This window comes from Acanthochromis polyacanthus, chromosome 11 (genome assembly GCF_021347895.1).
Source record: "Acanthochromis polyacanthus isolate Apoly-LR-REF ecotype Palm Island chromosome 11, KAUST_Apoly_ChrSc, whole genome shotgun sequence".
NCBI lineage: Eukaryota > Metazoa > Chordata > Actinopteri > Pomacentridae > Acanthochromis > Acanthochromis polyacanthus.
In genome coordinates, this window is record NC_067123.1 from 5,403,139 (window position 1) to 5,426,629 (window position 23,491).

The following is a 23,491-nucleotide window of genomic DNA, read 5'->3' on the forward strand; positions in this document are numbered from 1 at the left end:
CAATAGATACAATGTCTTGTAGTTCTGTGATCAATAACTCCACAGAAACTGATATTCATTGTGATCAGTTGCCATCTCTCTGTACATGTTCTGTTGTGAGATAAAAGTTTATTCTAAATGACATTTGCAACATTGAAGCGTTCTGTTTATTTTGAATTATATTATTAAAACTGATACAGTAAAACTAATTACTGATCTGTAGCTGACCAACTGAATCACAGCACGATGTGTGAGTGGATTGATCGTCTGTCAGCTGCTCTCTGCGACATCACAGTGATCGATGCGTCCAATTACTGATCAGTTGCACTTTTTATGCAGACATAATGTAACAGAAGCTTTGTGGAACAAAAAAAATCACTTTAACACTTAAAACACACGAAGCTTGTAGTTCGTATCAAAACACTTTATTTTATGTTGATGTGATTTTAAAACAGCAGCTGCTGAACCTGCTCCACCTGCCAGGTGTGTCTGCTGATGTCATCGGTGGGCGGACCTTCGGGCTGCAGGACTCAGAGCCTTCAGAGCAGCAGCAGGTCTCCTCAGCTCCTTCATCACCTGCAAACCTAGAGCTTTAACAGGCTGGAAGCGAGACGGGTCCGCTGCTTCCTGTGGCTCGGTCACCGTCACCGGTCTGTTCCGGTGAAACAGGGACTCCCTCCGGTTCGTGCAGGGGCTCGCAGCCAGCACGGCGCTAAAGCCATAAGGAGTCGTCACTTTCGGGACATGTGACAGAGACATGGCCGCCCGGGTTGTCAGGTCCGTGTCTGCTGACTCAGCAGGGCCGTGGCGAGGATGGAGCAGGTACTGGTGGGAGGAGGCGGGCTTGGGTGGGGTCTCATCATGGTCAGATAGCAGCCTGGTTCGCTCTGGTTCAGCCCTCTGAGGCTGCGGAGACAAGCTGGACAGGATGAAGAAGCTCGGGATCCGGTCCGGTGTCAGAACCAAAGATCGCAATGACGATCTGGGTTTAACGGATGACATGTCTGCAGAGACACAAAGAGACATCCAGCTGACGAGACACACAGAGACATTTAGCTGCAGAGACACAAAAAGACACTGAGCTACAGAGATTCAAAGAGACATTAAGCAGCAGAGGTACAAAGAGACATTCAGATGCAAAGACACAGACACAGAGACACTGAGCTGCAGATGGAGATTTTGCAGGTAAACCACATTTTTAAATTGACAGTTAAAAACTCAAGTTTACCTGAACAGGTGAAGCACAGCGTGTTTAACTGGAACTCCTTTGCAGATCAAAAAAGTTGCTAACGAAAAAAAAAAAGAGCAAATCAATGGTTTGAAGTCATTTCAAACTGACAGTTGATGGAGGGGAAGTCAACTCACCTGCTCTGAAGGGATATAAGAGCAGCAGCAGGTGGATCCAATCAATCACATGATCAGAGGCTGCTCACTGTCACACCTGCAGACCACCTTAATGAAGGTGGAAATTAAGAAGCATCCCTATGGTCATCTCTGAGTGTTATGGTGTTTTTTTTTTTTTTAAACTGAATTTATATTTAACCCAGTAACAAACGCTGAATATATTATAATTTATATTTTCTGATTCAATTATCGTAGTTTTCTGGTTAAGATTCAAAGTCACATTTTTTCACCATAAACTTCCATTTTTATTTCTCAGTGTTTTAGATTTCTAAACAGTCTTGTAACACATGAAAGTTTTAACTTTAAAACACTAGAAACCAGGAAACAGCTGCTGAGGTTTCACTGAATAAAAAATCTTTATTCCAGTAAACTGGCAGTTTTATCACAAAAACTCTGTAAATTAAACATGAAATCTGCGTAAAGCCTCAGGTTTAATGTGAAGGACAGAAGGCGTCACCTCGAGAGACGCCATCAGTAAATTCATGAAAAATCTAAGTTTGGTGCCTCCATTCTAAAATGTCATTCAGACTTTCCACATTTTCAGTGAGAAACGCACCAAACACGATTCAGATTTTTATGTCCTTAAGAACCAGACAGACCCGGAAACAAATACCAGTTTTATATTAAGATGTGATGAAACAGGTTTGACTGAAAAAAGAACAATGAGACAGGTACCACAAGCAGCCTCATCATCATCATGTCTGCTGTTAAAAATCTGTTTGGTGTCAGAGTTTATAGTTTTTCCTCCCAGTGCATCCTGGGAAATAAGCCACACGGCGACCGTCGACCCGCTCGGTTCTTGTCTCCATGGAAACAGAGTCAGTCTCAGCACGTGAAAATCAGTTTATCACATGAATTTAAAGTCTGTGGCGTCTTGGAGCCCTGCCCCCTCCAGCGGCGGTCAGTGTGTCATCGGGAGGAGGCGGGGCCAGTTGGCTGGCGGTCTCTGTGGCAGCTGGCGTGTGATTGGTCAGAGGATCCGTCAGTCACTGTCAGATCCGACGGCCGATGAACCTTTCCTCTTCCTCTTCGGAGCTTTGGGCTTCGAGTCCTCTTCCTCCTGCAAAACAGAATCGCTTCAGAATCACATCAACAACCGAGTCCTAAACTCAGTCAGAACCATGCAAGAACTGAGTCCAGAACCCCAAAACAGAACCTGGAGCCAGTCCCTGGTTCAGTTCTGTTTAGATCTGTACAGTGGTCTGGTTCTGCTCTGACCCAGTTGGCCATCATGTTACGTACCGAGGCGCTGCTGGAGGCGCTTTCCTCCTCATTGTTGGTGGGCGGAGCCGCTCCCTTCCTGGAGCGTGGCGAGGAGGCGGGAGCTTTACGGCGAGACTTCGGAGGCTTCGCCTGAGAATCTTCGTACTCCTCAGCCAGTGCAAACAGGTCGCTGAACCTGAGCGATGTCATCAGGAGAAGAGTGAGGTCACGCTCAGAGTGTTAAAGCTGGGTTATGCTTTCTGCACGAACGAGCCGTGCGGAGATGAGATGCTTGGAAATCCGCTTAAGAGAATGTTTGTGATTTCATACTCCATGTGGCATCTACTACCAAATCGTAATTTGTCTGTGCCAAGCTGCACAAACCTCGTAGACGCAACAAGCATAAAACAAGCTTCATAGTGTTCTGTGTGCATTTTATTGTGTGTTGTGTGCATGCGTTACTGTGTGTTATTGTGTGTGTTGTGTACCTCATCTTGTGTGCTTCATCACAACTCGCCTGAACGTGCTGTAGAGCCTGAAGAATCGGAGTCTGTGTGAAGACTGACAGAGAAACTGTTTCAACCAATCAGAGACGACAATTAGTATGTTAATAATTAATTGTAAAGTTCTGAGACCAAGTGTACAGAGGCAGCATTGGACTAGCTTCTACAGTGGTTCTTCTGGATCTCAATGGTTTCTGTACTGCTCCTACTGGATCTTGCTGGTTTCTATACTGGACCTAGGATGAATAATTTTTTTCATTTAAATTCAGACCAACTGAGGTTATTGTATTTGGCCCTCAGCCCTTCAGAAACACAATGTCTGACCAGATAGTCACTCTAGATGACAATGCCTTGGCATCCAGTTCCACTGTAAAAACCTTGGAGTTGTTTGGGAAATGTTCTTCAACACACACCTGAAGCAAATCTGTAGAACAGCCTTCTTTCATCTATGTAGTATTGCCAAAGTCAGGAACATCTCGTCTCAGAGTGACAGTGACGAACTAGTCCATGCATTTGTAACTTCTAGGCTGGACTACAGTGGCTCCTTATTATCAGAATTATCTGTCTGTAAAATTCTGGGAAGTCTTGAGATCACATGTGGCGAAATTAATAAAACTGCAGAGAACTAAACAAATACTATGACTGACCCGATCATGATCAGTATTTAGCAGTTATTGATCAATGTCTGTGTGTGAACCTACAGTTGTTCTTAGTGTTGCTCAGACTCAGTCTCAGGTTGTCCATGTGTTCCAGGATCTGCTCCAGAGTCAACTGGGCCAGTTTGCTGCTTGAACTACGAAGACTGAAGACAAACAGAAAGTTAGTTTATCGTGTCCTCAGTCTGTCTAACTGTATCTGTCTGTCTGCCCTCACCTCTGTCTCTTGCGTGGCTGGTTGTTGTTCTTGATCAGCTGGGCCTTGATATGTTCTCCCAGTGTGTCATCATATTTGGAGGCCCAGTGTCTCAGGATGCTGGTGGTGAACTGATCCTCTGGGTGGCAGGGACGGCTGAGGACCATCTTCACCATCTCCTCACTGGGCCTGGAAGGACGGACAGACAGACAGACAAAGGAGCATCAAAGGACATAAGAGGGACCCTCAGACCTGCAATGTGTATCAGTGACAGTGTGTATGAGAGAGTGGGGGGGCTGAGTGTTAGTGGTAGCACCTTTCTTTACCCTACATGATGCATGCTTTGAACGGGCATGGGTGGGATCACAACACCTACCCAACTCTCATTTATTTATGGCTCCAAGTAGACGCTGTTGGCCATATCCTGGGACCTCCACTAGTCAGTAATGTTAAACCAAGTGAGGGGCACTGGTTCATACCGATTTATCAGGAGGATACCCACCACAACCAGTACACAAAATTACAGCATGACACGCACAGGTCAAGCTCAGCACCTTGGAAATTTTTGACTAGTCATTCCAACTATAGGTAAATAGCAGAGCAGGTGAAGCTCTGAAGCCCAGGAAGGCATTTCACCCAAGAAAGATAACCCCAACAGAAAACTGGGACTGGAGCCCCCAAGGCAACAGAGCATGAGACATAATCCACTCTATCAGGAAGTGTTGTGCACCATGCTCCCTTGGATCTGCCCGGTAAGGCTGAGAGGCTGATTCTGGTGTCAGGGTAGCCCAGTATCTCCATAAAATTTTGCCCAGGCTCACACAAATGGTTGGAAATTGTGATAAAGTAAACTGCACGTCACCTCTCACAAGGTCCACACTTCTCACCCCCAATTTCCACATAAAGCGAAAGCGCCGCGCAGCGGAGCGGAGCGGAGCGAAGTGCCGCCGTCTTGCTCCGAAAGTCAAAGCACACGAAGCGCAGCGCCGCGCCGTCCGGATGGGGAGGGCTGCTCCTCGGAGAGGCTCTCGTGTGAATAGCAATATCACGCGATAACAACACATGATATAAACAGAAAATAAATAAACCACACCTCATTTCGCTTCTACAAGGTCGCTCTGCTCGTCCCAGCCACATTGCTGTGTGATTTATAGTACTTCTAGTATGGGTGAGTGCATGATTTATGTTTTGAGCTCAAATAAGTGCTTTTCTTTATCCAATAGTTAATTTTGTATGGTTTATTCTATATAAAAAACAACATATAGGAAAAAATTTACGTCCGAGAGGTCGTGCATTGTGTTTTATTTTGAAAGTTCCAGTTTAACTTCCTGTCTGGTGCTTTCTCAACGACAGTGAATTTACGAGGTTTTGAAGCGGCGGCGCAGAAAACAGACCTGAAGCGAATCTCCAGCGCCGTGGCGCGCGCCGGTGCTTCAGGGACGCGGCGCTGGCGCTCCACAGCGCGTGCAGTGGAAATTGTCTGATAGAAGAGAATGGGTTCTAAGTGCTGCGCAGTACGATTCAAGAGCGCGGTGCTGCGCGGCACTTTCGCGTTATGTGGAAATTGGGGGTCAGTCATACTGGGAGGCGAGACGCTGGCTAGTGGGCCCAGCAGTTCCAGTCATCATTACAGGACTGGGTCTGCCTCAAGGGCTGATGGAACTTTGACAGTGACCTACAGCTATGTGTGCAGAATCTGGTGATGAACCTCAGCAGGTGATCCTTCAGAAAACAGCTGTGATTGAGAGGGAGCTCAAACTGCTGGGTATCAGTGTTGCAGGCCTACAGGAAACAAGACTACCTTCCAGTGAAAAGAACTTCACGTTCTTATGGAAAGGGAAGGAACTTGACCCGCTAGCAGGTGGCTCAAAACACATCTTGTCACAGCAGTAACCCCTAGTAATGACAGTATTCCTCTGGAGGTATTCAAGCACTGTAAACCTGTGTTACTCTAGCCACTGTACAATTTGCTGTGAAGGTGCTGGGGAGTAGGCAAAGTGCCACAAGACATGCGTGACTCTACCATAGTAACACTATACAAGAACAAAGTACTGTAGCAACTGCAACAACTACAGTGGCTATGCTTGCACTAGGAATTTGAAATGAAGAGCCACTGTGGCTCACTCATAAGAATAACAATGAGCCACAAAAAGCCACAAATTTCTGTGTCAGTGACAGCGGAAAAAAATTGAGTCATTTTCCTGCATTCTGGTAGCCTAGCCGCGCTAGACAACCCACGGCAACGAATTTAATTCTCTGCCAGGGTGGGTCTTGTCACCATGAAATGTAGTCAGAAGGCGGGCGTAACTAAGTGACGACAGAGGCGCGACGATTCTGACAGAAACAACCGGCGCACAATAAACAGTTATCTTTCGACTCGGCTTTGGCCACAGCCCTTAAAGATTTGAAGCTAAAATTCAACTTGAAAGATAAACAAAGGACGGCAGTTAAGTGTTTCATTGAGAAGAAAGACGTATTTGGACTTATGCCGACGGGACATGGCAAATCCTTAATATACCAGTTGGCTCCGCTGGTTGGGAAGCTAATGGGACTTAGCCACAATCCGCCGGCACTCTAGGAACTCCGTCAGCCTATTCGTTGCGCTGATTGGTTGTATACCTACCCAATTGCTGCAGAGTGATTTGAAAGACAACCTTTTAGCCCGCTTCCCTCCCTGTCGAGCGGCCCTAGACCCTTGTGTCTTAAGAGCTGGGTCTAGCGCGGCTAGGCTAGCATTCTGGTGCATTTTGAGGTAAAAAATGCTCAATTTAACAGTTCTATTTTACCTATTTTTATTTCTACTTATATGTATGTATGTTGTTATTTTCATCGTTTTTACACTCCTTCTCGGCTGCTCTGAGCAACGTGAAACATTTAAGTCTAAGTCCTGAATATCATCACAAAGTGTGAGTCTATATCATTTTGCTAAACTTTCAGATCCAAATTTAATGTTCTTTTCGTAAAAACAGGCAGTCAGGGGTGAGGACACATTCCCATGTATATATGCATTTGGCCGTTTAAAAACCTGTTCCTGAAACATGTTCATGATCAAAACTTTTTGACCCATGAAAATATTAATTTCATGTCCAATTCTTCAACCCTCACTATGTACCACATCTCACAACTGTAGCATAAACTCAACAAAAACCTCCTCTTTCTCGCTTTTCCTGATCGCAAATGACTCGCCTTGTGGCACACCGTTCAGAGATTTCACGCAGTAAAAATAGCATGCTTTTCTGTGATTGGCCAATCTTGGAGCCACCCGTGATCAAGATTTGGGTGGCTCCGACCATTTCCGACGCCTGCCGAGAGAAAAAGTTTGTTTTTCTTATATTATTGCTCGGGCGTTTCGAAGAAAAAGTAAGTCAAACCCTTTTTTGTTGCTTTTTACAAGAAAAATAGAGCGCCACTGTTGCTCACATGGTTCAGAATGACTGCGCCATTCAGCAAAATGATGCACCAGTGGCACTGTGGCGATCGGCTAGCGCAAGCCTAGAGTGGTGAAGCACTCCTAAGTGTAGTCAGGAATGTATTTACACCGCTCATTTTAGCTCGATTTTAGAGGGTAACATCTCATCCGTATCCAGAGTCTCAGTGTGGTTCTCGAGCAGGCAGATCCACCATAGACATGATACCCTCAGTACGACAACTCCAAGAGAAGAGCAGTGAACAACAGAAACCTCTGGACTTGGCCTTCATAGATCTGACCAAAGCATTTGACCAGGTGAGTCAAAAGAATCTATTTAGGCTTCTGGAGAAAATTGATTGCCTCACAAAACTGCACAGTTTGGTAATATTTCATAGATGCATGATTGGCAGAGCATCATTTGATGGATCATTGACAGAGCCGTTTTCCATTCTCAGTGAGGTGACACATGGCAGCGTCACTGCCCCTACACTAGGGCTGGGCGATATGGCCAAAAAATAAAATCTTGATTTTTTTAGTCATCTTGGACGATTACGATTTTAATCGATTTTTGTTGTTTCTTTGTGGTCTGTTTGCTATGGCTAGTGCTAACCATTCTGCACTCCCGTAGCTGCCAGCACTCTTACCATTCTTTAGGATGCCTCTGCCGGAGGTGCTGAAAGAGGTTAGCTGTGCTGCTACTCTTCATTTTCACAGTACTTTTGCAAACCTTGCACATGACTGTAGTTTGCTCTGTGTCAGTCTTGTCAAAGCCGAACCACTTCCATATAATCGATGTAACATGAGGCCCTTTTCTCGCGACCAACTCTTCGTCTGCTGTTCTGTCCGCCATGACAGGGGTGTGAGTGTTTTGGCGGAAGGAGATGAGAGGCAGAAGCAAACGCCAGTGCACAAGTGGTGAAAGGCAGAAGCAGAATCTGTATTTTTATATATTTAGGTAGTGTCTACAGATACGGACCCGTACCCGTAGCCTGTGGCCATGGATACGGCACTTTCCCTTATCATAAATATTAATGAGACGGACATGAATAATAATGAGCCGGCTGATGAACGCGCTTTGTGATTGGCTGGTAATCCGACGCACATAAATATTAATGAGCCGGCTTGGTAATCCGAGTGATAAAGGCGCTTCCGTGATTCGAGGTGAATCTGCGTGCCGAGCCTGTCATGTCAGTCATCTGCTGTTCTCTTTTCTATCATGCATAATGTCTTATAAATATCATTATCTGACTTTTTCACGGACAGCGATTTGGGGGTTGAAATCAGCACTACTATTAAAAATAGCAAAACTTTTTATTCACGTGACCCTGTTCTAATAAAGCACAAACAGCAAACGAAACAAATGGCAGAACTAACAGCCAGCAAACTACAAGTATTTTTTTACCTTCAAAAGTAGCGACAGACTATTACATATTAACAACCTAAACAAAACCCTGACGTATTTTCTGCGTCTGTCAACACAGACACTGCACGTCAGTCACTTTAATGTTAGCGGACTCTGTTGAATGGCTAAGTTACATAACCACAAACAAATCTCACAATATCACAGTAAATCGAGTTTGTGTTTTTTTTTTAATTCATGCCGAATTAAGGAGCTGCTCCTCACCATTCACGAGTGTTTGTTTCATATTCGACATCCTTAACTTTATCTTGTAAATTAGCGTCCGAAATTAAATGGGAACATTTGCAATGGAGTTCGTCGGCCGCTTCCACCACTGAACGCGGTAAACTACTTAATAGGAACTGGACTTCAAACAATTTAGACACGGCGTCTAAAAGCGTAAAAACTGCAATGTCTAAAGTGTGAGAGGAGACGGTGTATTTTTGGTTAAATTATACAATGTTCGCCGTCAAAGTCATTCATATAAACTGCCTGTAATGTGCAGCAAATAGTAGTTAACCGGCGCCAGCTCTTCAGTGACCTTAACGGGTCCGTACCTCTAGTACAGATGCTACGGGTACGGGTCCGTACCCGTAGCATCAACCATATATTTATGCTTGCCTCGATTTTACGATTTGTCAAATTTTCAAATCGTCAGGTTTTAAAAAGGTGAATTAATCAAATTAATTCAATTTATCACCCAGACCTACCCTACACTCTTCAGGATTTTCTTCTGGCTACTGCTCAGATGTACCTTCGATTCATCTACCAAGGGTGTGTTTCTCCAAAGCCTGTTTGGAAAGTGTTTAATCTGTCCTGGCTAATGAAAGCTAAATCCAAAATGTCAGTAGGTTTACTGGGGGAGTTGCTCTTCCCTGACGATGCTGTGCTTGCTTTGCAGCCAAAAGGAGACCTACGGAGACTCATGGACGGACTTAACAACACCTATGTTGCATTTAGACTAACAATCAGCCTGATAAAAAACACAAGTCATGGCTCAGGGTGTAATTCAAACTCCTCTATCAACATCAGCAATCACATGCTTGAGGTGGTCGAGGATTTCATGCGCCTGGGATCGACTATCTCTGCAAATCTCTCACTGTACAAAGAGACTGGTAGGCATGTAGTGAAAGTCACAGCTTCGATGGCCAACCTAACAAGCTAGTAACAACGAACGAAAGGATCCATGTCTACCAGGCCTGTATACTCAGCATGCTACTGTACAGCAGCGAAACATGGCATACATACAGGCATCAAGAGCGTTGTCAAAACACATTTTATATGCACTGTCGTATACTAGGTATCACTTGGCAAGACAGAATACCTTATTGTGACACACTCGCTGTACTAAAATCGCTGGTATGTTCTCCCTGCTCAGTCAACACTACCTGCAATGGCTAGGGCATGTGACCACATGGTTAACAAATGAATCCCACGACACATTCTGTATGGACAGCTGGATACTGGTGACAGTTGCACATGGCCCCCACTCTCCGTTATAAAGATGTCTGTAAACACGACATGAAAAACTGCAAGGCTGACCCTAGGATCTGGAAAAAAAAATGGAGCATAAACCGCAATAAATGGCAATGGGCAGAGTGGAGACAACTGACAAGGCAAGAAATGAGATTTCGGCTGAGAAGAGGGCTCATCATAAGCGTGGCCCCAACTTCCAGCCTTCCGACAATGACAGGGTTTCTGCAGAAATCAGCCAGTCAAATGTAATGCTTTTTTAATGCCATACTGTAAAAATTGTAATGCCGTGAACTCAACAAGTTACACAGGTTTGGTTTTTTGTAAAAGATGATTTTTATATGAAAACTGTACCTACATTTCACTATTTTTGAATCCAGAAACCACCCGACCACCCACAGGCTGTAGTCATTCTCTGAAATCCACGTTTTCTAGCCATTTTTGCTGGAATTTGCGTTTCCCCTTTTCTCAGCTCTCTTCCACCTGGTCCAGCCTGCCGGCCACTTTTACCCTCCTGTTGTCTTCATTTACGGGCACCAAAAAATATTGTTTTCTTATCTAAAAAAAATATGTCAAAATTCAGCAAAAAAAAATCCCCAAATTTCTGAAAAATTGCAAAACCTTCAGGAAGAAAATTCCTGTAATTCCTTAAAAATTTTAATTTTAAAGAATCCGGCAAGAAGATTCTTGTAAATATTTTCCAAAAATGAGTAAAAATCTTCCAAAAAATTCTAAACATATCTAACGTGATTACATACACACGTGGACAAAATTGTTGGTACCCCTCAGTTAAAGAAGGAAAAACCCACAATTCTCACTGAAATCACTTGAAACTCACAAAAGTAACAATAAATAAAAATTTATTGAAAATTAAATAATCAAAAACAGCCATTACTTTTGAATTGTTGATTAACATAATTATTTAAAAAAACAAACTAATGAAACAGGCCTGGACAAAAATGATGGTACCTCTATAAAAGATTGAAAACTATTTGACCAGAGTGACATGATTAACTCAGGTGTGTCATTTAATTGACATCACAGGTGTTTCCAAACTCATAATCAGTCAGTCTGCCTATTTAAAGGGAGACAAGTAGTCACCCTGCTGTTTGGTGAAAAGGTGTGTACCACACTGAACATGGACAACAGAAAGCGAAGGAGAGAATTGTCCCAGGACATCCGAAAAAAAATGATAGACAAACATCTTAAAGGTAAAGGCTATAAGACCATCTCTAAACAGCTTGAAGTTCCTGTGACAACAGTGGCTCATATTATTCAGAAGTTCAAGACCCACGGGACAGTAGCCAACCTCCCTGGACGTGGCCGCAAGAGGAAAATTGATGACAAATTGAAGAGACGGATCGTTGGAATTGTATCCAAAGAGCCCAGAGCAACCTCCAAAGAAATTAAAGGTGAACTCCAAGGTCAAGGTACATCAGTGTCAGATCGCACCATTCGTCGTTGTTTGAGCCAAAGTGGACTTCATGGGAGACGACCAAGGAGGACACCACTGCTGAAAAAAACTCATAAAAAAGCGAGACTGGAATTTGCAAAAATGCATGTTGACAAGCCACAAAGCTTCTGGGAGAATGTCCTTTGGACAGATGAGACCAAACTGGAGCTTTTTGGTAAGGCACATCAACTCTATGTTCATAGACTCAAAAAGCAAGCATACGAAGAAAAGAACACTGTCCCTACGGTGAAACATGGAGGAGGCTCAGTAATGTTTTGGGGCTGCTTTGCTGCATCTGGCACAGGGTGTCTTGAAAGTGTGCAAGGTACGATGAAATCTGAAGACTATCAAGGCATTCTGGAGAGAAATGTGCTGCCTCGTATCAGAAAGCTTGGTCTCAGTCGCAGGTCATGGGTCTTCCAACAGGACAACGATCCAAAACACACAGCCAAAAACACCCAAGAATGGCTGAGAGAAAAGCGTTGGACTATTCTAAAGTGGCCTTCTATGAGCCCAGATCTGAATCCCATTGAACATATGTGGAAGGAGCTGAAACATGCCATTTGGAGAAGACACCCATCAAACCTGAGACAACTGGAGCTGTTTGCTCATGAGGAGTGGGCCAAAATACCTGTTGACAGCTGCAGAACGCTCATTGACAAATACAGAAATCGTTTAATTGCAGTGATTGCCTCAAAAGGTTGTGCAACAAAATATTAAGTAATGGGTACCATCATTTTTGTCCAGTCTTATTTCATTAGTTTGTTTTTTTAAATAATTATGTTAATCAACAATTCAAAAGTGATGGCTGATTTTGATTATTTAATTTTCAATAAATTTTTATTTATTGTTACTTTTGTGAGTTTCAAGTGATTTCAGTGAGAATTGTGGGTTTTTCCTTCTTTAACTGAGGGGTACCAACAATTTTGTCCACGTGTGTATATTAGCAGTAAAACTTCTAAGATTTTCTTTAAGAACATTCACAAAAAAATCAACCAAAATCCTGTGGAATTTACTGGATTTTGGTTGATTTTTTGTGAATGTTCTTAAGAAATATGTTTTTTTGCATTTCTTTTTTTTCCCCACCAAAAAATGTTCAAAAATTTCCCAAAAATGTTGAAAATATAGATATCAGAGATTTCACTGTGAATTTTTTTTCTCCACAATTTCAAACTTTACAACGGGTCAATTTGACTCGCAGTTTTTGGCAATTGTACCCGACCGGCTGGAACAATTATCGCAATGGTTCGGCATGTTTATGCAGATGCACATATCTGACGAATCGCAGTCGATAATTACATATTATTATTGTCAAAAATGTTCTTGAAAACTGCAGAAAGAATTTTCAGTGCCACTGAGAATCAAATTTATTGCTTTTTCAGGCCTTAATTTCCACAGCATCAACTTAATGACTCTTTATGCTTTTTAATGTCCTGCAGAAACCCTGAATGAACATGTGGGCTGCCATGTCTATCAAGGATTGGCCTCTTTAGCCACACAAGGAGATGACAGCTGACCAAGCGTGAAGGATATTCCACTGGGACTGATGCCTAGCTTATTAACATATTAGGGACAGTGTGTATTAATGACAATGAGTATCAGTAATATTGTGTTTGTTGTTTTCTCCTACTTTTCTCGGCGGAGCTGCAGCAGCAGACACGATAAGGCTTCAGGGTGTTCTGCAACACAAAGACACACAACAGGCTGAGAACTGACTACACAACAGCACTTTTATTCATTAGATTGTCTGTGGTGGTTTTGTGTTGATACCTTTGTATTTGAGGTGCTGCAGGATGGGGATGATGGTCTCCAACGGGATGCTGTGTGCCAGAAACAGCTGCCATGTGCTGTACTGCTCAAAGGTCTCCCAGTCCAGAGACTGAACTGTAGACAGAAGAGACATGAGGACGGAGCGGACACAACTAGCAGGAAATGTTCTGTAGGTCAGACTTCTTACTGAGGATGTTGAGAACCGAGTCTTTCCGGAACATCACCAGGTTACCCATCATCACGTGACACATCAGCTCCTGCAACTGCACACACAGATCACACACTGTTACTAGACAGGGGAAACAGAGGTTCTGCCCATATTGGACAGATGAGGCAGAGGCCCCACCCAATGTGGGGACAGGTGACGTAGACGCTCCACCAACGCTGGACAGGTGATGCACACTAACATGTTGATCAGAGCAACATGTTTACCTGTGTAGAGTCGATGACGGCGACAATCATGTTGAGCAGTTCGCCACTTCTCAATGTCTCATCTGGAAACTGAACAGAGACATTTTGGTCAGTCATCATCTTCAACAGGTGAGATCAGGTTCAGGAGAGTCAAGAGTTCAGGAGAAGTTCAGGTACCTCAGAGTAGATGGAGGGTGTGAGGTAGCAGAGCAGCCTGACGTCGTCCTCCTGACACGCCTTCATGTCCATCATCAGACAGGTGTGCAAGTCGCCAAGAGCCGTCGCCTGAGCGAAAGACTCATACAGCATCATCTTCCCATTGGCTGCTTTACTGTGGACACACACACACACGCACATCAGGTTAACTCTGCTATCAGTGTGTGTCTGCCGCTCTGACATCACACCTGCCTTACCTGGCCTTCAGGTAGTACAGCAGGTGGTAACCAATCTTCGGCTGTTTCTGGTAAAGTTCAGCCAACATATCGAGCAGCACAGAGAAGCCGCTGTTGTCCTCCTGCATGGTGACCAGGTTCCTGAATACCAGACAGACGGGCTTACAGACCGACTCCTCCAGGGACCTGAGGACAGACAGGTGAGTCAGACAGACACAGGTACAGCCAGGTGAGTCAAAGGCAGACATGCAAGTCAGACAGGTGAGTCTTACTCTTCAGTGATCTCCTCTGGTAGAACGTCTCCTCTGAAATGATCTTTGAAAAGTTCAGCCAGACAGGAAGCCAGAGCCGACATCTGTTCTGTGTCAAAGTCCTCCTGCAGCACCGAGGAACACAGCAGAGCACATTAGAACACAACACAGTCTTGGGATTAAGAGATCCAGTAGAACGGTCTGGTTGCAGTTGGTACAACTGGTTCCATTTAAACCTCCATAACATGCTTGTGTCATGTGATGTTCTTCTTATCATGTTGATGTTTGCTCACAAGTTTCTGATCGAGTCATTGATTAGTTATTAGCTGTGATCTCAAGGGTGGCTGTGGTGATGATTGACAGCTGCTCTGCTTAGTAATTGTCCATCAGAATATTAAGGAACGTTCCTTAAACTCACCTCCAGGATCAAGTCAACGATCTCCTGCATCACCTCACACTGAGTCTCTGTGTCACTGAGAAGAGGACACATCAGACAGTAACACACCTGCTGGACAGGTCAATGACCTCACACTGATGACACTTCAGACAGTAACACATGTGGCCTGAAGATCTGAGGATCTAAAGGAGAACTGGGGGTCTCACCTGGTCTTCTGAATCTGCTGCACCTTCTCCTTCATAGTGTCATCTAATTGGTCCAGCCAGGGTGTGATGTCAGCAGGTTCCTCCATAACTGCCTCTTTGATTGGATGGAACCTGAACTCCCTCTTCTTTCCTGCACAGTGATTGGTCGACAGGCAGTGTGATGAAACGTGCTCAGTTTTAATAAAGGAAAAGGTCAAACAGCAGTTCACCTGAACACCTGCAGTTCTAAACAACACAGTCTGTCTTTCAACCGGATGCACCTGAGTTTTGCAGGATCAACTGATTTATTTCAAACCGTCGTAATCTAGTTTTGTTAAACAGTTTAAACTATACCATTTTTTAAAATTTTAAACTGGTTAATTCCCATTCAATGCGGTGTAAACCAGTATGAACTGGTTCACTGGTCATCTCTTGTTGTCACCTTTGTTGTTGACCTCCTCCTCGTCATCGCTGAAGGTGGCTTCTGTGGTGTCATAGCAACCGTCCTCCTTGTCCAACACATGGTTGTCCATCTCCATGGAAACGGCTTCCTCCATCTTGACTGCACAACATAGAAACATTTAAACACGTCAGGTGGCGTTTGCTGAAGTGATGTCAGTAGTGTGTGTGTCAGTAGGTTGAGTCTGTCACTAGCTGTGTGTGTGTGTGTGTGTACGTGTTTATCTATACTGGTTGGGACTTGAACCTGACTATGTGCTATATAGGTGGGGACTCATGTCATGGTGGGGACCAAAAAAGAGGTCCCCACGGGGGGAAACAGTGTTTTCTTGGCCATGTTGTTGTTACTGAAAAAAGTAAAAGTGCAAAAAAGTTTCTTTGTTTTGGTCTGGGTTAAGGTTAGGGTTAGGGTAAGGGTTAAGGGTTAGATATGAATGGGAGTCAATGGTAAGTCCCCACCGGTATAGATAAACAACCATGTGTGTGTGTCAGTAGTTGTGTGTGTATCAGTAGATGTGTGTGTGTGTGTCAGTAGCTGTGAGTCTGTGGGTGTGTTACCTTCAGTTGGGGGGGACGGCGGGCTGCAGAATTCGGGGAATCTCTCTCTGAGCATCGATCGAAGCTCTCGGTCTAACTTTGGGTTATCAAACAGTGGAGCGAGGTGACTGAGGGACAGAGATCAATAATCAGTAATAATCAGTGATCAACAGCTGATAGGCTGAATTTTTAGAGATCAATAACTGTTAGTGTTTCTTACGCCAGCACCCTCTTCTCCATAATGAAGTTGAGCGAGTTGAAGACACCCTGACGGACCTGAGACTCCAACGGAGGAAAGAAGTGAGGGATGATCTGAGGAGGCAAGGAAATGAGGGAAGGAAAGGAATGAAGGAGAGGAGGAAAGAGGGGAAGGACAGTAGGGAAAGGAAGGAAGGAAGGAAGGAGAGGGAGGCAAGGAAATGAGGGAAGGAGGAAGGAGAGGAGGGAAGAAAAGGAAGGAAGGAGAGGATGGGAGGAGAGGAAGAAGGGAAAGGACAGGAAGGAAGGAGTCAAAAAAGAGGCAAAGAAAGGAGGGAAGAAGGGGAAGGAAGGAGGGGAGGGAAGAAGAAGTAGTTAAAAAGAGCTATGTTGTTGTTTTGAAAACAGTCTCACTGTGTGCTTTGTGTGGTTTTGTTTTGTGTAGTTTGGGTGTTTTGTGTTGCTTCTTTTGGGGTGTGTACTGTGTTGTGTAGTTTTACGTAGCGTCGGTGAGTTACCCTGCACATGAAGTCCAGCAGTGTGGCAGTAATGGCAGGGTGAGGTTTCATGGAGTGATGCATCACCAGGATGGCTGGTTCTGAAACACACACACACAGGTGAGGGTCAGCTTTTATTCACCTGTCTGACATCACCTCTGACACACTGTCTTCTTCAGTCGCTGTGGGGACAGTTGTCCTCACTTTGAGACAAAAGTCTTTCTGATATTTCAGGAGGTTCTGAGTGTGTGTGATACCTATGTTCATGATGCTGTCCTTCTCAGGGTTGAAGAAAAGCCAATCATAGAAGAGCGCCAGCTTGGCGTTGGACGCCGCCACGTTTGACTGCAAAAATCAACACACAGTAACTAATTATTAGTTCCTGAGTTTAAATGATTTGATGACAGCGAGTGGCCCCATCCCCTTACCGTGCAGGTGGTGAGCAGCCAGCCAATGATAGCCCAGCGCGGCAGGATGTCAGAGCTCAGCACCTCATTGGACGGATGGACCACCCCACAGATGTAACGAATGAGATCGCAGCGCAGTGATTGGCTCTCCGCTGTGGACAGGTACTGTCTCTGAAACCAGTCCTGATACCGCTTCTGCTGCCCGAAACGCACCTGAGGTGAGGTAGACACAGTCAGAGACACCTGAGGACAAGTACACACATGGTCAGAGACACTCGAGTTTCATCTGATCACAGGGACCACAGGTGAGTCTTACCCTAGAGGTCATGAACAGCAGCTTGGTCTCCATATCCGGTGTGAGTCGACAGGCCAGAAATTTTCTGGACGTTCGAGCTGTGAGGAGCTGAAGGACACCTGGAACACGGAAACATCATGGAAACTTGATTTGAAACAGAGAGGAAGGTGGAGACACACTATGATAATCACTCTGTTCATCAAGTATTGATCACTGATCGTCACAGTGTACCAGTGAATTGAGGATTGTGGGTAGTGTAGTGTACCAGTGAACTGAGGATTATGGGTAGTGTAGTGTACCAGTGAACTGAGGACTCAGGACTTGCGGGTTGTGCAGCAGATCTTTCCACAGCAGCTCCATCTCTGGGATACGAGCGACGTTCTGCAGGAGACGAACCAGGTCTCTGCCAATGATCAGGCACTCCATGAACTGCAGATGCAGAAGAAGGCGGAGTTATCAGAGACACCACCAGGTAATGAACACAGCACACGCACCTACTTGTCTCCTCACCTTCTCCCTTAGCATGCTGATGCAGAAGTCCACTTCTTTCTGCCGCAGAGGCAGCAGGTTTGACGTTCCATGGTCGACAATGAGGCGGAGGTAGGTGTAGACTGACATGGCGATCAGCATCCCGCTCTTCAGCACCCATTCCCTGCAGAGACACACACTCAGGTCAGTCTCACGAGAAGCAGCAGAAATTAAATGTTTCTGATACAAGGTAAAGTCTTGCTAGTACATATGATAGTTCATCCAACATTTTAAAGACAGACGTACTTCTGATCCAGCAGGATGTCCAGGACGCTCTCAGCCAGCCACAGGTTCTTGGTGGAAATGTCTCCACCTGTGGATGGAGTGATGTCACACTGAGACACAGCAGGGATAAAGAGCTAGAGGCAGAAGTCACCTGAGAGTCTCACCTGCAATCTGTTTCAGCAGCGTCATGATGACGCCATCGGCTCCCATCACTCCACTCTTCACCAGTTCTCTGACCAGCCACACCAGCTGCACACACAACACATCATTAACAACCTGGACAGGTGGTCTCCAGGTGAGGGGGGATGCTGGTGTCCTCCTGTATCTACCTGTATAGGTTTCACCTGTCTACCTACCTGTGTTCTGGGAACATCCTGCAGCTTGAGGAACTTCTCCATCAGGATGTGGTTGATCTTCACCAGGATGATGTTCATCCCATCTCTGTTGACCAGCGTCAGGTCTCTGTAACACTGTTGTCATACACACAGTGATGTTACAGTGATGTCACAGGGATGTCAGACATTACTAATGATGTCTCAGTAACTCACCCTCTGGGCCTGGGCCGATTCCGTGAGGACGAGAGTAAACAGACCCAGACACACCTCCTCATGCTGCTGCTGACCTTTACACACCTGCAGGACAGGTAAACACAAGCATTCAGTATCAGGCTGTGTGTAAATTATGTCACTGAAGTAATACCAGCAGTATTAGCAGTAAATATTGTATTTGTTGTAGTATTTTGGGACACAGGATCCATGATCGAAGTGGGACCAAAAAGTTTGTGTATTTGTTTCCATGTGTGAGTCTGTAGATATGTCTGTGCTCAGAGTGTGTTGGTGCTGTAGGCCAAACAAAACAGGAATCAGCACAATAACAGAGGTTCCATGTTATGAGCTTTAACTAAAGAGCTCAGAGTCTTTATCTGACGTCCAGCTCAGAGTCTTTAACTAAGGAGGCAAGCAGCTGGAGTCGTCATGGAAACATGGAGGTTTTATCTTGGTAACAACAGTTTTCCTCCTGAAGAGGCAGCAGTTTCCAGAGGAGGGCTGTCCTGCTGTCTTTCTGAGTGTCCTCCTGCCGTTCAGAGTGTCCTCTGGTCCTTCTGGTTGCCCTGTTGTCCATCTGGACATCCTCAGTCTGTTCCTCCATTCGATTCAGCTCCTCGTCTGTGAACTTCTCCAATAAAAACAGTCGACCACTGAAGTAGAATAACCTGCTGTTTTTATGTCCAGTCATGTGGTCCCGTTACATTCAGCAGACACATGTAGACAGACTGAGGTGTGGATCACTGTGCAGGTGATCAGCCAGCAGGTAGAAGATGTCATGCAACACACCATGTGATAGAGCGATTTGAAACTGAAAGAGAATGTGGAACAGCTGTATCTCTAATTCTGTGTGTGTGTGCTTTGTGTCTGTTGTGTAGGAGTTGTGTGTGTATGTGTGTGCTTTGTAGGAGTTGTGTGTTTTTTACGTTGGCGGTCAGCGCATCATTGGCTTCTCTCTCTGACAGCCCATTGGTCAATGCCTGGACGATCCCAACACAACGCTCCAATCTCTGCACACAAACACAGTAACAAATAAACACATTAACAACCAACAGAAACACAACAAGAAATGCAACAGAGAATAACAACTATCCACTGCAACAACTATCAGCACAACAGTAAACACAACAACACCCATCGTAAACACGAGACACAAACATTGGTTGATTAACTCCATGAGGTAATAGTTAACAGACTAAAACACAATAAACAATATTGATCACATAAAACGTTATTGACCAGGGTCAACTGTCAACGTCTCACTACTTCTGACATGTGAAACACGGCGCCTGCGCCTCTTGTCACTTTATGGTCTCATCTCTGTTTACGTAGAGTTAGCATGCTAGGCTAACCATCCTATATCTGCGGGACATTACATCTCCGTTGCACCGTTGTTCAGAGCTCAAACACGGTGAACACACACTGCCGCGACCTCAAAAGGAACTACACAGCTCTAGCGCCGTGTTCACACACCGGCCTAACAGACGCGAACAGTGCCAGCCTGCTCCTAGCTGTGCTAACTAGCCTGCTAGCCGCCTGGTTCAGTCCTGTCTTTGTACGTTCCGCCGCTAACTGCTCATAAACCCGTTCAGTCTCGCTTCATCCCAGGCTATACCCGCGAACCGGCCCGCAAACCCGGGGCAGCCTACCTCCTCCAACTCATCTTTGGCGTCCAGCAGGGTGGACACCAGGAGCCGGCCCTGCGGCTTTGCTTTCGCCGGTGCAGGCTCCATCTGCTCCCGCCGCACCTCGCCGGGCCCCGCGGAGCTGTGAAGGGCTACTCCCGGCGCGGCGCCGGGGTTTCTCGGCGTTTGTGTCGGTGTAACTGAGAATTCAGAGCCGTAATCAGGCTCTGGGCCTGGCAGTGGGACGCTTCGGGCGGTTAATGAGTGTTTTGAGAACTTGTTGATGGCCAGCAAAGACTCTAGACTCGCTCCTTGACACTGTCCGACCGCAGTATAACGGACATCCGTACTGAGGGAGCGGATGAACGGGGCGGATCCGCACTGCTCATTGACCAATCACTGATCTCAAAGCTAGGAGTGACAACAGCCTTGACCAATGGCAGGAGACGAAACCAAGAACCAATCCGTAGCCAGCAGAGCTGAAGCACACCAACGTGGAAACAACTTTACCCTGTTTACAAAGTACTGATCCAAATACTGCAGTGCTAATGCAATATTACAGAAGTACAAATACTCAGTACTACAATATGAAAGTACTACTCTGTTACTGCATAACCTATAGTTGCTGTTGATACTTTAGCTTCACGTATACTTTTACTGTAGTACAGAGTTTCCTTTAGTGTCTCAGTGTAGAATAGATATTTTTAATGCCTTTATTTTAACAGACAAGTGATTAATTCTTATTCATGTCATGGGATCTAATTTCATATATATATGCGTACATTACCACTATAAGAAGTTTGTACACACCTTCTCATTCAATGATTTTTTATTTAATTACTTTATATATTGTATATTAATACTGAAAACATCAAACTATAAAAGAAAGCATATGGAATTATGTTGTAAACAAAAGGTGTTTATCTTCAGGATTAATCTACAAGGTTGATGCTTCAGGTACGGACCCGTACCCGTAGCATCTGTACTACAGGTACGGACCCGTTAAGGTCACTGAAGAGCTGGCGCCAGTTAACTACTATTTGCTGCACATTACAGGCAGTTTATATGAATGACTTTGACGGCGAACATTGTATAATTTAACCAAAAATACACCGTCTCCTCTCACACTTTAGACATTGCAGTTTTTACGCTTTTAGACGCCGTGTCTAAATTGTTTGAAGTCCAGTTCCTATTAATTAGTTTACCGCGTTCAGTGGTGGAAGCGGCTGACGAACTCCATTGCAAATGTTCCCATTTAATTTCGGACGCTAATTTACAAGATAAAGTTAAGGATGTTGAATATGAAACAAACACTCGTGAATGGTGAGGAGCAGCTCTTTAATTCGGCATGAATTAAAAAAAAAACACAAACTCGATTTACTGTGATATTGTGAGATTTGTTTGTGGTTATGTAACTTAGCCATTCAACAGAGTCCGCTAACATTAAAGTGTCTGTGTTGACAGACGTAGAAAATACGTCAGGGTTTTGTTTAGGTTGTTAATATGTAATAGTCTGTCGCTACTTTTGAAGGTAAAAAAATACTAGTAGTTTGCTGGCTTAGTTCCGCCATTTGTTTTGTTTGCTGTTTGTGCTTTATTAGAACAGGGTCACGTGAATAAAAAGTTTTGCTATTTTTAATAGTAGTGCTGATTTCAACCCCCAAATCGCTGTCCGTGAAAAAGTCAGATAATGATATTTATAAGACATTATGCATGATAGAAAAGAGAACTGCAGATGACTGACATGACAGGCTCGGCACGCAGATTCACCTCGAATCACGGAAGCGCCTTCATCACTCGGATTACCAAGCCGGCTCATTAATATTTATGTACGTCGGATTACCAGCCAATCACAAAGCGCGTTCATCAGCCGGCTCATTAATATTCATGTACGTCTCATTAATATTTATGATAAGGGAAAGTATCTGTAGACACTACCAATCTACAATGTAGAAAATAATCCAAACTTTTGACTAGTAGTGTGTGTGTGTGTGTGTGTCTGCGTGAGATCTTCTGTTTCCGTGGATCTCTGTTTGCTGCATAAATTTAGGAAAAACAAACAGAAAAAACAAACACACTTCATTTATTTATTTACGCTACTTTTTTCAGGTAATTTATCTTACAGTGAAACATTCTTCTGTCAGTTTGTTTTTAGTGGAGTTCAGTCAGTGTACTGCCACTTTAAATGATGTCACAGGTAACATCCAATCAGAGGGAAGAAGGGCCTCCATCAATCCATCAGTCCTCCATCAAACCTCCATCAGTCCATCAAACATCCATCAGTTGCTGTTATTCTCTCCCAGCAGCCAGTACGTCCTCATGCGTCCTTTTCCCTTCACCTCAATCTCTCCTCTGAGCTGCAGCTGGAAGCAACTGAACTCCTGCAGAACCTGACGAGTTGCCTCTGACACATGAATCTTTAGAGCTGTGGAGACATGACATCAGACATCACACATGGTGTCACACATGACAAAGGGATGAACAAGAGTTAAGTGTTGCCAGAACTCTCTGGAGGCTGCAGTGTGTTCTGTAGGTATTACAGTTAATTCTGTAGATGTTACAGTGTGTTCTGTCGGTGTCACCGTGTAGTCTGTAGATGTTACAGGTGATTCTCTAGGTGCTACAGTGTGTTCTGTCGGTGTTACAGTGTGTTCTGTCGGTGTTACACTGTGTTCTGTCGGTGTTGGCATATTTTCTGGTGCAGTGTTCTCTGGCTGAGGTTCTGTTTGGCTCTGGACGTGGAACCTGGTAGTTGTTCTGAACACAGTGCTAGGTTCTTACCCTCTCCAGTGGACTCCATGCGTGACGCTGTGTTGACTGTGTCTCCAAAAAGACAGTACCTGGGCATCTTCAACCCGACCACACCGGCACACACTGGACCTGAGACCGGCACACAACACTGTCAGTCTGTGTTAGTCGTAAACTGTAGTACTGCAGTGTTCTGTTCCAGTAATTTCGTGTTTTTTAGTATCCCTTGTACTGTACTATTTTGTATTAGTTGCTGTACTGTAGTGTTTTGTAGGAGTTGCAACACAGCAGAGCTTTGTTGTAGTTGTAGTACTGTGGTGGTTTGTAGTACACATGGTATCAAAGT

General features: G+C 44.7%; 3 protein-coding genes across 5 annotated transcripts in view; all 3 read right to left on the reverse strand.

Annotated features, from left to right (window-relative positions):
- Window positions 1–388: 388 nt before the first annotated feature.
- On the reverse strand, window positions 389–1,607 carry LOC127536145 (C2 calcium-dependent domain-containing protein 4C-like). Its single transcript, XM_051955710.1, has 2 exons — window positions 1,208–1,607; window positions 389–983 (listed from the first exon to the last, which is right to left on the reverse strand). The coding sequence occupies exon 2, from the start codon at window positions 979–981 to the stop codon at window positions 478–480; it is 504 nt and encodes a 167-aa protein (XP_051811670.1). The 5' UTR covers window positions 982–983; window positions 1,208–1,607; the 3' UTR covers window positions 389–477.
- Window positions 1,608–1,715: 108 nt separating this feature from the next.
- ints3 (integrator complex subunit 3) lies at window positions 1,716–20,765 on the reverse strand. The gene is made up of 29 exons (XM_022205724.2): window positions 20,422–20,765; window positions 19,699–19,782; window positions 18,776–18,859; window positions 18,584–18,697; window positions 18,392–18,476; window positions 18,249–18,315; window positions 17,985–18,126; window positions 17,774–17,903; window positions 17,496–17,593; window positions 17,201–17,392; window positions 17,030–17,117; window positions 16,794–16,873; window positions 16,298–16,389; window positions 16,099–16,205; window positions 15,524–15,643; window positions 15,103–15,232; window positions 14,918–14,972; window positions 14,521–14,624; window positions 14,270–14,434; window positions 14,034–14,187; window positions 13,878–13,946; window positions 13,633–13,708; window positions 13,446–13,559; window positions 13,306–13,354; window positions 3,963–4,130; window positions 3,791–3,891; window positions 3,075–3,147; window positions 2,626–2,782; window positions 1,716–2,443 (listed from the first exon to the last, which is right to left on the reverse strand). Exons 1-29 carry the CDS (start codon window positions 20,503–20,505, stop codon window positions 2,366–2,368), a joined length of 3,060 nt encoding a protein of 1,019 aa, XP_022061416.1. The 5' UTR covers window positions 20,506–20,765; the 3' UTR covers window positions 1,716–2,365.
- A 1,705-nt stretch (window positions 20,766–22,470) lies between these two features.
- npr1a (natriuretic peptide receptor 1a) overlaps window positions 22,471–23,491 on the reverse strand; it is a 29,936-nt gene continuing 28,915 nt past the window's right edge. For 2 of the 3 annotated variants that reach the window (XM_022205725.2, XM_022205726.2), the window contains exons 21-22: window positions 23,179–23,277; window positions 22,471–22,822 (exon numbers count right to left, since the gene is read on the reverse strand). In XM_022205725.2, the coding sequence (XP_022061417.1) occupies window positions 22,677–22,822; window positions 23,179–23,277 (245 nt within the window). In that variant the 3' untranslated portion in view covers window positions 22,471–22,676. Of the gene's footprint in view, window positions 22,823–23,178; window positions 23,278–23,491 lie in introns of those variants that run through there. The other variant, XM_051955699.1, reaches the window with a different exon arrangement.